Consider the following 15448-nt stretch of genomic DNA (forward strand, 5'->3'; position numbering starts at 1 on the left):
GTTAGCTTGCAGCCTCGCGCTTGCGGGGTTCGGCCAATTACAATGCACTGGGTCAGCTGGCCAATCAGAGCGGACTGCGCTTGTCAAAGGAGGGGGCTTTGTTGAAAACGACGCGTTTGAGAGAGGCGGGGCATAGAGGACCTACAATAATGTACAGTATTTGAAAAATAATGTGTTTTTTGAACATTAAAGCATGTCAACATATTCTGTTACACCAAATACACAAAATAATGATCTTTAAAATAGCATCATATGACCCCTTTAAGCAGCTGAGGAAGAAGCACTGACATCCTGATTTGGAGCAGAAACTAAGTGTTAAGTGGCGAGTTCACGATGGCTCAGAGCCCACATGCCTCCTGCTTTTCCGATCCATCCATGAGTTTGAGGACTTCCTGCCTTCAGATAGTGCTCGTCATAGGCGGTGCTTACCTAACTTCAAGAAACAAACCTGGCTCTCATGCTCCCCTCATGGTAGTGGAGCTATAACCCGAACGTGAGGTTTGCAGCAAAGGGCTCATATGCTGACACAGGCCCCGCTGACCCCCTGCACTCTGAAAGTGCTTATAATATACACAGCCCTGTTCTGCATTGTACATAGCACAAAATAAGGCGCTTCAGCTGTTCACACAATACATAACAGTGCCCCGCCTCAGCGCGGTATTTCGCCTGCTGGAGCACAAATTACACCAGCCGCTTACTTAATCATATAAACAGCTCCCCCGACCCAGTGGCGAGCTGTCGTGTACAAAGCAGCCGGGCAGGCAGCTACAAGTCAAGTCAAGTCAAGTCACCTTTATTTGAATAGCGCTTTATACAATATTGGTTGTGTCAAAGCAGCTTTACAGTGTCAAACAGGAAAATAGTTTGTCAATAATGCAAGAAGACAATAACAAAAAGCTAAAGTAAGTTCATTGATGATTCAGTGATGTCATCATCCAGTTCAGCTCTCTTCCAATAGCTTCAGCCTTCAGGAGGTTATGACGTATCACTGTATAAACACCAGCTAAGCGGTTGTTTTCAATAGCAGAGTGTAGTGCTTGTCTATACAAGTGCTTGTCTATCACTGACTTCCTATGATATGCACCGGTGCTGTGCCGCCATATTTATTAGAACGTGTAGTGCCGTTTACATTTCATACAGGTGTGTTGCTTACACTGACTAAGATATATGCTTGTGCTGCCGCCATTCGTTGCCTTTCTGTGATGAGGGCCGGCTCTCTTTATACAGATGTGTAATGTTGCTTACACTGACCAGTATATTGGCCGAAGTTACAGCTAACATAGCTCTGTGTGACTGCATGTAAAGTGTCTAAAAATTTTTTTAAATCCCAGCTTCAGACTCTTGCATAGAAGCAGCACAGTTTCAGCTGCGAAATCAGAGAATGTGGCCAAAATGCCATCTGTTCCCGGAACAAGGAACGTGCCACATAGCGTTATAGTTGGATCTACAATAAAGTCTACCTGCTGTTTTACTCGTCTCTCGGTTTCCCTGCCTATTGTGGGCACTATCGTTTGCGTTACGAGCGCATTATCAGAACACTCCCTCAGATCGTTCACACTGTAATGTTTTGTGGCACGTTGGGACTGCTTCACATGCGACCTCTTCAACTATTCAACTCAACTTTCACAGTTCCCCAGGCCAGTGTGCTGTCTAATCCTGGTCAGCTCCACAACTGCATGTCTAGCTCCGGTGAGAAGCTGTTGTCTGGAATGTGCTGTTTATCCGTACTTGTGTACAGTGGCTGTACCATGCATTGCGATTGCTGTTGAGAGTCGCTGCACTTATATGTCTTCTCCGCTTATGCCAAGCGGCCTTCGCAGTAACATGGTGTGAAGTTACATGCTCCCCAAAACGTCAGCTTACGCTGTCAGCAACGTCGAGAGACCATCTTGAAAGGGAACGTCTCTGGTTACTGACGTAACCTTGGTTCCCTGAGAAGGGAATGACAAGACGTTGTGTTTATGCTATGTTACTTACGCTCAGGTCTTTCATAAGCTCTCTTATTCAGTCAAAAGATACTGATGAAATGGCGCTTAACACTGCTTATATAGGGCGATTTCCTGCCCCCTTTTCGCGCGCTCGAGTGCCATTGGCCATTGTGATACAATGGCATTAAGCAAATAAGGCTTCAGTATTTGAGGAGAAAGGCGTTTCTCCAAAGCGTCAGCTTATACGGTCCGCAACGTCTCGTTCCCTTCTCAGGGAACCGAGGCTATGTCAGTAAAATGAAATGAAACTAAAATGAAAACTGAAATATAAACATCAAAATAAAAGCTAAATCAAAATATTATTAAATACTATAATAGCAATAAAATAACACTGTTTCTGAGAAGAAAGAAAATTTCCTTCAGGCATGAACAGTACTTTTACTATATGTGTGAAATGGTGTACATTGAAATAAGATGAAGACTTCAGTCACAGTTAATTTTAGGCCACTGATATTAAACTCGATATAAGGTTGTCCCCGTCATGGTGGCTATAACATGACCAGCGAAATGCGACCCCTTATTATTTGTCTAAATTAATCATGGATGAGAAATACATCTATGAATAGGCTATTTTTACAATTAGTAGCCAAAAACGTTGTTTTTTCTACCTGATTCTGTATCCATGTCAATAGGTGTCAGTAGTAATAGGTGTCAAAACGAAACAAAAATACTTAAATATTCTTGCCTCTGACAAAATAGTGGTGTCATAAGAAGGCTGATATTTCTCTTTCTCCTGCACAGTCTTTTTCTCCATCTTCTCTCGGTCTGTTTTTTGTTTTCTGTCTGCTCCCTTTGGCTGTTATTAGGAGAGTATGAGATACACTTTAATACATGCTGAAGACTTCAATATCATGCATGCATAATGCTTCAAAACACACCCTTCAACAACATAAGCATTCAGTATAAGAAACACAAAGGTGAAAATAATTCAGATCTGCAATCTTCAACCCAACACCACAGATATTTCCTTGCATTTAATGCATGTTTGCATGCATGTGGCATCACCTTAAAGACTTTGATCTGGCAGCTGGCGGAGTGCAGGTGCTCGGTGTACTCTCCGCTTTCATTTTGTTTAAAAGTGTCAATCTGGATCCGGAACGGGACTCCCTTCTCTCCGCCGTGTTTCCGTGGGGTGAACTCTGTACTGATGCAATGAACCTTTAACAAGGTAAGGAAGAAATAGATAATTAATGTGGAACACATGATCGGTTCCTAGAGCACTTTTGAGATTATCCTTGACATGTATTGCACTATTTCTGCACAGATTAGGATGTGCCAGATACATTTGTAATCAACTGGAACGATATTGATATGTTTGAAACTTGATCGGACGCTTTCAAAGTCAAGAGGCAATGTCAAAGAGCCAGTAGCCCTAGTCAGACTCTCTCCAACATGTCTGACACTACTGGTACAACATCTGCATAGCAGAGAGAGAATTTCTGGCCAATGAGATTGTTCTTCAGGGATGTTCTATTCATTAACTACACAAGACAGCTGTGAGGATCTTGACAGCAAGAATTAAATAATGACCTGAAGAAATATACACCAGTGAATGCTCAACTGCATATTTATATGTGCTCGATTTTTGCAGAAACATCATTAGTAATATTATACAATATATTATATTATTAATACTAATTTCAATACCACAGCAAAAAACTGATAATTTTATTATTTTAATAATTTAATGTAATTTAACAATATAAATAACACTGAACACACACCTTAATTTAAAATGTTAAATATTAAATTACATTAAAATTAAAACAATGTCTTAATGTATTTCTCATTGAAGTAAACAATTATACAAAATTCATGTAAATATTTAAGTAAACAGCCAGAAATCATTAAATAAATTAAGTTTTCTGTTTTTCTTAAACAACTTAATATTAATGACATAATAAAACAGCAACAGGTCTATTGCAATTACAATGCAAAGTCTAATGCAACTTGCATTGAATAAAACTTTTTTTTTTGTCCAACCCATTTACATTTACAAATCAAGTGTGTTTACATTAAATAAATCCTAAAATGTGTAAAATTGGTTGCAAAATAGTATCGTTCCCAACTGTTGATTTCCTTGTTGATTATCAACAGGCATACGCAGAAAAATATTATGTACAATGTTGCAACAAGTGTAATCTAACACAGCGAGATATATAAAACATTAAGTCCACTGCCCCAAGAACTATTTGCAAATTACACTTCAAACTGAAACTCTAGTGTGTTTCTGTAGCCTTTGAACGATGACAACATGGCTGCATGTTTGTGGTTTGATCTTGAATTGGGGTTTACCTGCACAAACACAGACGCTCGCTTGGAGAGATCCCACAGGAAATCCGCAGCGTTTAGCTGTGATGGCTGTGTGCAGGGCTCAGTGATGCCAACTGACAAGGGGATATCTGTAACAAACACATGACGCACTGTAAAAACTCCCTCTTCTGAGGCTTTATGCTGCTTTGATACTATTCACTTGATGAATCAAAAAAGACTGAACAAATTGATTGCAGCAACCTAAAGTAAACACATAAGCTCTCACCGATGTCGAGGAGGCGGTCGCCAGGCCGATTCCATTTCCAGCCCTCCAGCTGCTGGTGCTCCATGTACTGAAGCCTTCGGTCATGGAAAACCACCCTAACTATACTCTATAATTCACCCCAAACCAAATACACACAAACACAAAACCATCAGAACAAGCAGCACTCTTAAAGAGCCATACACCATACCAGTACTTCCTGCACCGCTGAATCTACAGCACCATGGCAAAACTAATTAGATTTTATCCTAGCTGTGATGTTGTTGCCTGAATTGAATTTGATGATGTAAAAAGGCTGTGTAGACATCCACAGTGGTTAAATCAGCACATTCACTCAGTGAAGGATTCCTCAGACTGATTCAAAACAGCAATTTGTGACGCAAAACATTTAAAGAAATGACTCCTAAAAGTCTACATTGATCACGCTGTATTATTATTTTTTATGTATGTGACCAGCAAAGACAACGGAAGAAAAATGTTGTCTATTTACTGATCAAAAGTTTGGGATCAGTAAGATTTTTGTTTAAAAAAATTAATTCTTTTATTTATCATTCCAGCATTAAGTTGATCAAAAGTGATAGTAAAAACTAATGTTAAAAAATATTTCAAATAAATGTAGTTCTTTTGAACTTGCAACACTGATAGCAGCAAATCAGCTTATTAGAATGATTTCTGGAGAATCATGTAGCACTAAAGACTTGCATAATGATGCTGAAAATTCAGCTTTGGCATCACAGTAATAAATTACAAAAAAATAGAAAACAGTTATGCTAAAAATTTAATAATATTACTTGTTTTGTTTGATTGAATAAATGCATTCTTGGTGAGCATAAGAGACTTCTGAGCAATAGTATATTTGTATTTATGCACGTATGTATTCATTTATTTGCTAAGTAATTAGCAATTCTTAAATATATATAATAATGTTTACAAATAAATGGACCACCTGGTTAATCTTAGTGCGTAACAATGCCATCACACAACTGTGCCAGTAAACAACACTGTTCACAAATAACTTAATGTGTTTTAAGTTAATTATTTTTATTATTAATTATTTAGTAATAAATTATTTTTATAATTATTATAATTTATTATTTAATAATAAATATTTATTATTAAATATTAATTCCCCCCCCATTATTTTCATACAATATTAGCTTTATAAAGCAAGCATTTGCCTTCAAAGGTTTGTGATCAACCATTTAGCTGTTATAAAATAAATAAAAAAAATTATCTTTAAAAAGGTATGAATAACAAAAATAACTAAATCAAAAAATAATCAGTATCATATTGGTCATAAAAAATATACTGGTTGATTTGTATTATTCTGCAGAACGAACTTTTTTTTTCCCCTCTCCAAATTCAATTCAGACTGCAAACTATCAACTTGAGTAAAATATAATTCATTTTGCCATGACGCTGTAGATTCACTGAATACCAGTGCAGGAGATGCCACACCACACAAAACCACAAGTGCACTGCACTGATAAAACACACACAATCTCTCACCTTAACAGTCTTGTTGTCGAGTTCAGGCATCTCCCCTATTTTCCTGTTATCAAGCAATCGGATCTCATATGACTGGCCTACAGAGGGAGATGGGAAGTGTGTTACTGAATATCTTCTCAACCAGGGTCAATACCAAGGTATTCTTTAAGGAATAGAGAAAGAAATATGGGTAATGAAAACTGTACCTTGGTTTAGGTAGGTGAGCGTCTCCTCGTGTAGTTTAACAGCAGGGGAGGTGGCGGCACACAGCACGTACTGAAACGGAGGATTCTTGGTGTCCGACTCCACAGGAACGCTAACATCTTCCTGCTTAAAGATGGGCAGAGCCAACACATCACTGAGGGAAAACAAACACAGACACAGAGAAATGGAAGTTATGAAATGGTGAATTATGTTGGTTAGAACCACAGAACCTCTACCATCAGTATGAAAATGGTTGTCACGGAAACAGGTATATAGGGAGCCTCCTGCCTGCTTACACCTATAGACACTTTAAAAACCACACGACACATGACCGCTCTTTCGGACTTCTGAACCACAAACAGATAAAGGACATATTCTCATCAGACTGCTAGGAAATATAAATAAAACAAAAGAGAGGTGTGTATTTACAATCATATATTAATAGACTACTGTTCAAAGGTTTGGGGTCAGTGTGATTTTTTAAACAAATGAATACTTTTATTCAGCAAGGATGCATTAATGTGTTAAATAATAGTAAAAAAATTATAATGTTACAATTTTTATTTCAAATAAAAAAAAATTTCTTGAAAAAAATTGATCACAATGCCCACTGTTTTCAATATTTATAAGAAATGTTTCTTGAACACAAAATCAGCATATTAGAATGATTTCTGAAGGATCATGTGACACTGAAGACTGAAAATGCAGCTTTGCCATCACAGAAATAATTTATATTAATATATATTTATATTCAAACAGAAAACAGTTATTTTAAATTGAAAAAATATTTTGCAGTTTTACTGTTTTTAGTGTGTTTTTGATCAAATAAATGCAGCCTTGGTAAGCATAACAGACTTATTTCAAAAACGGTAAAAAAAAATCTTACTGACCCCAAAATTTTGATGGTAGTATGTGTCACAATATCAAACAATTAACAATGAACAATTAATTTACACAATATTTAGCCCAAAATATTATTAGTATTTATATATTATGGAGTTAATAAATGCTGCCATGGCTCTGGGCTTGACACTTCTTTGCCACACTCACACCGGTATCAGGCCGGTGCAGTGACAGCTATAGACGCTGAGTCAGTTAGCTGGCAGTCTGCTTGACGTTTGTAACAGTGCGGCCTGCAGGATCCATCCTGCCCACCAATCTGCAAGTGTTTTCTGAAATATGAGCAGCTCCACTGTAACATTCCGTTCCACAGCTGCTCATTCCACATGATCGCAAATTAGATAATCAGCATCTCACACCCTCATTTACCTCAAACGCAACACCAAAACATCACATTAGCACCCCGTCATAGCAATGACTTACAGACACAGTAGGAAAATAATAAGCTTATCTCCATGATATCTGGATCTTGAACTTATCTGACCCTGTTGACTGAAAACACCTGCAAATTGCAAATGCAGAAAATGTCTTATTCCGGTCCATATTTCATAAAAGTTCAATAGCTAATGCTACCAAAAGAAATATAAGGGCATCTGACATGAAAATTGCCATATCCTGCAGTGTGACATGCTATAGTTTAATTTTAAATTCATTTAAACAGCATTTTGATCATTCTTTTATAATTGTGCATGCAGGTTTGCATGCACCTCATTAAATCAGAAACTACATAGAATATTTTTATTTGTTTTAAAAATGTATGTCATGGAATCATTTTAAATAAACTAGTCAATGCAAAAAGGTGGTCTTTTATAAAAAAAATATGCAATTTTTAATATTACTTTTATGCAATGTTAACACCAACACTAACTATTTTCATTATGGATGGAGCCATATTTAAATTCTGCCTGATACTAATAAGCCAGTAATTATTTAATTATCTGGACAATAACAGTTAATGGCCAATATTAAAACGGTATGCTATTTTGTCTAAATAAATGAAAAACAATACATTGGAAACTAAAATTAGTTAATCTAAATAAACACAACGACAAACAAAAAACTCTTACATCACAATAAAAACTATATGGGATATTTCAGCTTCATAATATGAAGCTTCCTTGGTGAGAACTTTTTGAAAAATACATTAAGTACTTCTATATAAAACCCAGTGATATTAAAAGCAGGGCAGTGCCATAAAATATGCTTAACAAACAATGGCATCTGCAAAATTTGATTAAAATTTTTTTTAAATAATTAAATAGCAGTCACAGGACACTTTCTCTAACATGTATGTATGTTTTAACCTAAAGTCTGTGAACAGGTTATGCCTCAACTACCCAAAAACACTGTCTGGTCCTCTAACATCAATAGAGGACCGTGTCAATAGCAGATCTGCAGGACACTGGAAGAGTAGCAAGAAACTTGATATCACAGGGGGAGAGCATGTGAACAGCCTTCTTCCCGCTGTCTCACACTACAGTGCTCCCACCACTAACAAACCCACCACAGAATGTAAACTCAACCACTGACTATACTCTCTCACACAGAGTATTTCAGACACTTGCATACGCACACTTGCAGAATAACAGAGCGCTCCAGGGAAAATACTGATGTTGCTCTTTCTACCACAACCTCCAGAAGCCCGCCACATCTCAGAGTTACCATTCCATGGAACCTGACCTCAGGCGCATAATGTGTATTCCTATCACGCAGTGACCGTATTTCAAACTCCTTGTGGCCAAATGGGAACAGCGAAGGGTGCTGGCGATTTGGAAAAGCGACATACAGTTTAAATATGCTCCATCATTAATACCCCAATGAAACTGTGACGTATGCAGGGGGATTGTGGTTTGCCTCTCCCAATGCTGTGGATGCTGAAGCACCTGGCATGCAGTTGGAACGCATGGAAAAACCCAATACATACCTATGAATAAAATGGATGAGCATGATGTTTTGGACAGCTTGATACTGGTCAAATTCAACTAAATAACAAACAAAAACAAATGGCTGCAATGTTAGTAGCACGTGAAAGTAAGATTAAAAGAATTTTAATAATGTGATATTTTCCAACCTGTATTTCTAAAAAATAAAAAGAAAGAAAACAGGCACCCAACAGTAAAGGTGAACCATGTGATTTCTAAGCAAAATAGAGCGGTTTAGTTCTTATGTCAATTAGTAGTCCAACCTGAAAGCTGATTGACAGCAGAATGCATTCATACCCATGAACTTTTTTGGTAGACATTAGTTTTTTTTTTAAAGTCTTTGTTTAAGAGTTTTAAGCCAAGAACAAAGTATGTGTGTGTGTGTGTGTGTAATATTTTGTATGTTTTTTTTTTTTATACATTATAAAAGAGAGTAGGGAGACTGACACTGTTATGTCATTCGCAGTGCTACATGGGACTGGATGGGCGCAAGTTCTTTTGGTGTGATTTGCTTCTTTCGATTCTTTGACTGATGGACATTTCTCTGCAAAATCATAAGTAATGTAGTTTTTTTTTTTTTTTTAAACAGAACTTCGCTGGTAAAAATGATTATTCTTAAAAGTGAAACCAAAGCAAATTATTAAGGATTAACAACCTAATAGCTCACTGTAGGTGAGTTCATAACAGTAGGTTATCTTTCAAAATCAATTCCCCAAATAAGAAAATGAATGGGATTTTTACTTCCAGAACCCAATTGTCACACTCTAGGGGGTTCCCTCAGGAATTTATATAGGGTTATTTAGAACAACACTTTTATGACTACAAAATTACATTTTTCGAGGAATCAACTATCTAATGACTTACTGGGTTGCCTGCATATTAAACAGGGATATACATATTTTATCAAAGGAAATATAATACACACTTCACCTTTAATTTCTTTATTTTAAAGGTGCACAGAAAATGCAGACAGACTATCCCGAGGATATGGCTCTCATCCTAAATATTGCATCAACTCTTCCTGAGTCACCCTAACAGTTCAATGACGTAATCATAGCCTCTATGCGCAGTATCGTATGACGTAATGCAGCTCGACTGCCGCCTCAATTTCTTCAATCAGTAAAACGTGTTACTCACGAAACATTTTAATGCCCTTAAAACAATACGTGTGAAGAGATAAGATTTAAATATAATTACTATATTTAAACGAATTCTTTATAACTGTTAATTTCGCATCTCAAAGAACATCCTGTTCCAGGAAGTAACATTACTTCAAACGCGCTTGTTATCGTTTCAGTGCGGCCACGTTATGGCTACTCGAAAGGAGCGTGAGAATACTGATTAACGCTCTACAACCAGGGGCCAGTTGATATAACTGAAATAATAGTCACCACGTTAAGAACTAGTTTGACTAACTAGCAGTTAACCAAGTGGTTATCGGTCTTACTTTTCAGATTCAAATGAGATCAATCTACGTTTTTATGTAAATGACTTAAAAAAAAGTATGACCAGTCTTGCAGAAAATAATTAGGTGTCTAACTTTTAAGACTAGTCTAAGCAGTTTATGCAACCGGCCACAGGTCTCGTTAGTTCTCAAGATGGTCAGACAACATAAGGATGCAACTCGTTGTCTATTGTTTTGAGCTAGCTATAGCAACTCTCACATAGCCACACTGCATCCAGTAGACGACAAAACAATCTCGCGAAGTTGCCAAATGATAAATAAGGATATCAAATAATGATTTTTTTTAAACCAATGAGCACAACCCGCCTGGAATCCCGAGGTTCGCAATGTAAACACTGCGATCAAGACAGCTAGCCAACTAGCTCGCCGTCACAGATGCATCGCCCCCGGCTTAGGGACTCTTGGAAAGCTGCTGATCGGTTTGCATGCTGCTCTAACCTCATGCTGTACGCGCCAGCCCCGAGCTCCTGGCCAATGCCAGACAAACTGGCATCGAAGTCGTGCACGAGCCCAGACTCGATGGTAGCATCGTCCATCTTCAGCACCCACGCCATGGCGCCCAGATCCTTCTCCTCCGACTCTAACCGGAGCGCCGCCAGCTTCACCTGGTACAGACAGCCCCTGCGCGGAGCTCGCGTTGCCGCAGGAGTCAGCTAGTCCTACTAGAGTTGGTTAAGTTAGGTGGCCACCCGCGGAAGGCTAGCTGTTGAAAGCAGGGCAAACGGCTCTAGCCCCGACTACCGTGTGCCTCGCCATTGCTTCAGTTTCACAATAACACAGGCGACAAATAAGAGACTCGAGATGAACCGAGGCGTCGCAAAGTCAACTCAACCATCCACGCAAAGCTCCCGTATGTTATCCCGTATACATCAGCACATCATATCTGTATGCGATCTTCCATTATATAAAAGCAGGGTGGGAGGACGCTGTTGACTGTCACCGTATTCACACGCAATGTCCGCTCGAGGAATTGGGTTGGCAGAGCTCGCTCGCTTTCACCTAAACGCGGTACGGTGTCTTTACGCTCTCTACTCTCCGAAAGCGTTCGCTTAATTTCATCGTGCTGACCCGCCCGTTTGGTCTTTCGGAAAAAGGCCAAAGATCACAAAACATCGACACGGCCCTCTGTCTTCCACCATTCAAACCCCAAACGCGAGATAGCTGCAGCGCAGCAGGGATCCGGGTCGGGAATCTGACAGCCAATCACGTTGCTCTGCGAGCTGCGCTCAGCCAATCGGCTCCCGGGTATCTGTCGTCATCTTCTTCCTAAGCTAGCTCTCCGACGCACCGTAGTCACTCTCGACTTCCAAACACAATATTACCTTTAACTTACAGCGCATATATTAAACGTAAAGTCACCTGGTGGAAGAAATGCAAACTTGTTGAATATATAAGATTATTTTTATAGATCACAATCAACACGTTTATGTTCAAAACCTCAGATCTACAGCTGACAGCCAAAGTCCATATCAACATTGCTGTAAAATGACAAGAAAATATAGATACAGACAGATAGCTGCTTTTGCTGTCTAGTGATAAATGAGGCCCAGCAGCGTGAGATATTCAGATCCCACCGGGGCTGTTTTTGCTCTGAAATTCCATTCTGAAAAACAGGGATGGCCACTCAAGGACACGTTTTGGGTGTTTTTAACCTGTTGTTGTTGTGGTGGTCTGGACAGGAAGGCAGATGGGCCTTTGAACATGATTAGGTTCTCTTAAACAGACCACCAACCTATAAACAAAACCGCCTCGGGTGTTTACAGCTGGGAATTTAGTCACAGCTCTGTGAGACAGCTGGGAAATACTTGATTATTTTTTTAACTGAGGGCACTGGTGTCCTTGAGAAACAATATTTGCAAACGTATAAATAAATACTTTTCAGATGGCAGTTATGCAGTAAGTTTCTATTTAGTGGGAGAAACAGGGAAATGGCAGAATAGTCTGTCACCCAGACCTATTTGTAAGGTTTACAATGGCCAAAAGAGGCCAACAAAGAGGATGATTATAATGACATTTCTCATTGGTTCTGACTTTACTGCACTTTAATGGCTCATTACAGACAAGTGATTTTAAGCATGTGATAAAAGCACTTTTACACTGCAAGTTTGAGTCAAAATTTCAAATACATTAATGCTTTTCTAGCAGTTGGTTTTGTGTGTTGGTTTTAAACACCTAGTTCATCATACTTTTGCTATGGCTGATGATGGGTAATAAGTGAACACAATAAAAGCACACTGGTGTACATTCATATATATATATATATATATATATAGATTGATTATCATGAATTTTGCGTCACAATTGTTTTATTGTTTACATTTTGCTGAACTTAACTGTTACTGTTTGCATTTTGTCTACTCCTAAATTGTTTTCATATTACAGCAATACAGCATCATAATTTAAATAATTGTTATGCAATATCTGAAATTGTGTATAATAAATTAAAATAATCTGTAATTTAACTAAGAGTAAACAAACTTGAGACAGATTCGACTGACAGATATGAGAAACCCTTCGCATCACGAGTGGCCACGAGAGAAATAAATGTAATAATATAGCTTATATGTAACTGAATAAACAGTAAAGAAATGTTCGTAGTATATATGTGTGCGATTGTGTATATAAACACACAAATACACAGTGACACTTATGTAACTTAAGAAAACAAATTCAACATGAATTCAGACGGAAATACCAATAAAAGTTATGCCTTTAATTTCCATTAAACACAAGAGTTATTCTGTAGCGCTCAATTTTACCGTGTGTTCCTGCAGTTGTAGGGCTGTCGACTCTCAAAGCTCCCAGTGTGCAGCTGCCAGAAAAGCATTGCATTACTATCTACGAATCCCGCGATCAATGCTGAAAAAACTAGTAAAAGCGACCAAGGCAGTCTCACATCGAGTCACGCCGTTGCTTTCTTGTTTATTAGCAGTGAACTTCATCCACCGAGACAGCGCACGCGATCGCCCCGCCGTGACTGCAATATGATGTTGAACACAGAGACAGAAACATAAACTACCTTTTAAAACTTCAGTGTCGTTCTTTTTTTCTTTTTTTTTTAACGAAATTCTTTATTTTATTCAGCAAGCGTGCATTACACGGATAAAAAAATGGCAGTAAAGGAATTTCTAATGTTACAAAAGATTTATATTGCAAATAAACACTGTTCTTTTCAACATTCTATTCATCAAAGAATCCCCAAAAAAGATAATGTATCAGTTTCCACTAAAGAAGCACAACTGTTTTCATCATTGATCATTTTCTTAAGGTGAGACACTGCAGGTGAATAGGGTAAAAAAAATAACTAATAGTTATTGCCTTACCCAGCTGATTGATTACATTGATAATTGCAAAAAAATTGTGTATTACAAGTTTTCTAAAATGTTAGGTTTAAATATGCAAATGATTAATTATTTCATGAAATATGCGCTAATTTGCATACATTTCTAGTACAAAAATCTAAACACTGGATTATGCCAGTTTCGGAATTTTGGGTATCTCATTTTTGTCACTCCATAATTCAGAAAATGCTTAGAACGGACAGAAAACACTATATTTTCACAATTTTGGGGGGAATAAAATGTTGTATATAATCAAGCAAATTATATATGAACAAATTCCTCTGTAAAAACCTGCAGGATATAGACAGGAATACAAATGTAGTTTGGTGTGTGTAAGTGCTACTGAAGTGGAGATTTATGGCTAAATCTGTTGATGACACATTATAATGCTTTAAAAGTACACACCTTTTTTAACCCTGTCATTTTTTTTTCTGAGAGAGAAAGAGAAAATATTTGATACACCAGGCTTTATGGCTCATATAGAATATATACTGCGTACAATTATATATATATATATATATACAGTATATATAGTATATATAGTCCCTAATATTATTGCTATTACTGTATTTTTGGTCAAATAAATGCAGCCTTGGTGAGCATGGTGAGCATAGGGATCACACCTGTACTCTATCTTTCGCAAGCCCAATTAAAAAAAGAAAATTGTTTAGCAGACCAATAATGTCTTAAATTGGCTAATGACTTAGCGACTGTGTATAGCATATCAGAAATAAGATAATAGTGGAAACACTTTTGAAATTTAGGTTTCCATTAAGGTTATCCTATAGCAACTAGATAGTATCCATTTAATGCACTTGGCCATTTTGTCTCTATAATGCTTAAGCTGTTGAGTTGAGCCAAAGGCGACTTCGTCCTCGTCCTGTGAGCTCGGCTGGTAAGTGAAGCAAGCTAATGCAATTATGAACTCAATTAAGTCACAGTAATAGAGTTTCCATGAACAGGACCTGTTAATCCCCCGATTGAAGTGTCTGATAGTGGAGGGCTGTAGTGAAAAATTGAAGTGACAATGGGTCTCATTTAACAACTGTGTATTGTATATGTGTGTATTTGTTTACAAAACTATGAATTACTGCATAATTTACAGTGAAAAACAGTCAAAGGACATTCCCAGAAGTCCCTGTGTGACCTATCACATATGTTAATATTTTATTTAAATAGTCTTGTTTCTTATTATTTTTGCTATTAATAATGTACATTAGGGTGTTTGGTTACATTTTACATTACATTTTCTGCTTACAGTAAATTAAGTATGTAATTATGTCATTAAGATTACACTGCTCAATGAAATCTGCGTTTGCTAGTTGCCATCATGTAATACCTGAAATAATGTATTTTTTATTGTGAATTTCTGGCAAAAAATAAAAAATAAATTTACACCATAAATTTAACAGAATATTTTTACATCATCATAATGCATACAAGTGTTCTTTGTTACGGGGCATTTGCATGACACCATTTTCAACTGAAAATGGAAATCTTTTTGTGCGTTTTGGTCGGTTTTAAAAGCCTTTGAAAACAGTTTTCAAAGTGCAAGTTTTTGAAAACAATACCATTATTGTCTCTGTGTAAGCTAAAAAAAAAAA

General features: G+C 37.4%; 1 protein-coding gene across 1 annotated transcript in view; it reads right to left on the reverse strand.

Annotated features, from left to right (window-relative positions):
- LOC107742855 (upstream-binding protein 1-like) overlaps positions 1-11663 on the reverse strand; it is a 19513-nt gene extending 7850 nt beyond the window's left edge. Inside the window, exons 1-7 of the mRNA XM_016555928.1 lie at positions 10942-11663; positions 6219-6370; positions 6034-6110; positions 4528-4633; positions 4284-4390; positions 2994-3146; positions 2674-2784 (exon numbers count right to left, since the gene is read on the reverse strand). Of these exons, the coding sequence (XP_016411414.1) occupies positions 2674-2784; positions 2994-3146; positions 4284-4390; positions 4528-4633; positions 6034-6110; positions 6219-6370; positions 10942-11057 (822 nt within the window). The 5' untranslated portion in view covers positions 11058-11663. The remainder of the gene's footprint in view (positions 1-2673; positions 2785-2993; positions 3147-4283; positions 4391-4527; positions 4634-6033; positions 6111-6218; positions 6371-10941) is intronic.
- Between the last annotated feature and the right edge of the window lie 3785 nt (positions 11664-15448).

This window comes from Sinocyclocheilus rhinocerous, unplaced genomic scaffold, assembly GCF_001515625.1.
Source record: "Sinocyclocheilus rhinocerous isolate Xijiao unplaced genomic scaffold, SAMN03320098_v1.1 scaffold1338, whole genome shotgun sequence".
Classification (NCBI taxonomy): domain Eukaryota; kingdom Metazoa; phylum Chordata; class Actinopteri; order Cypriniformes; family Cyprinidae; genus Sinocyclocheilus; species Sinocyclocheilus rhinocerous.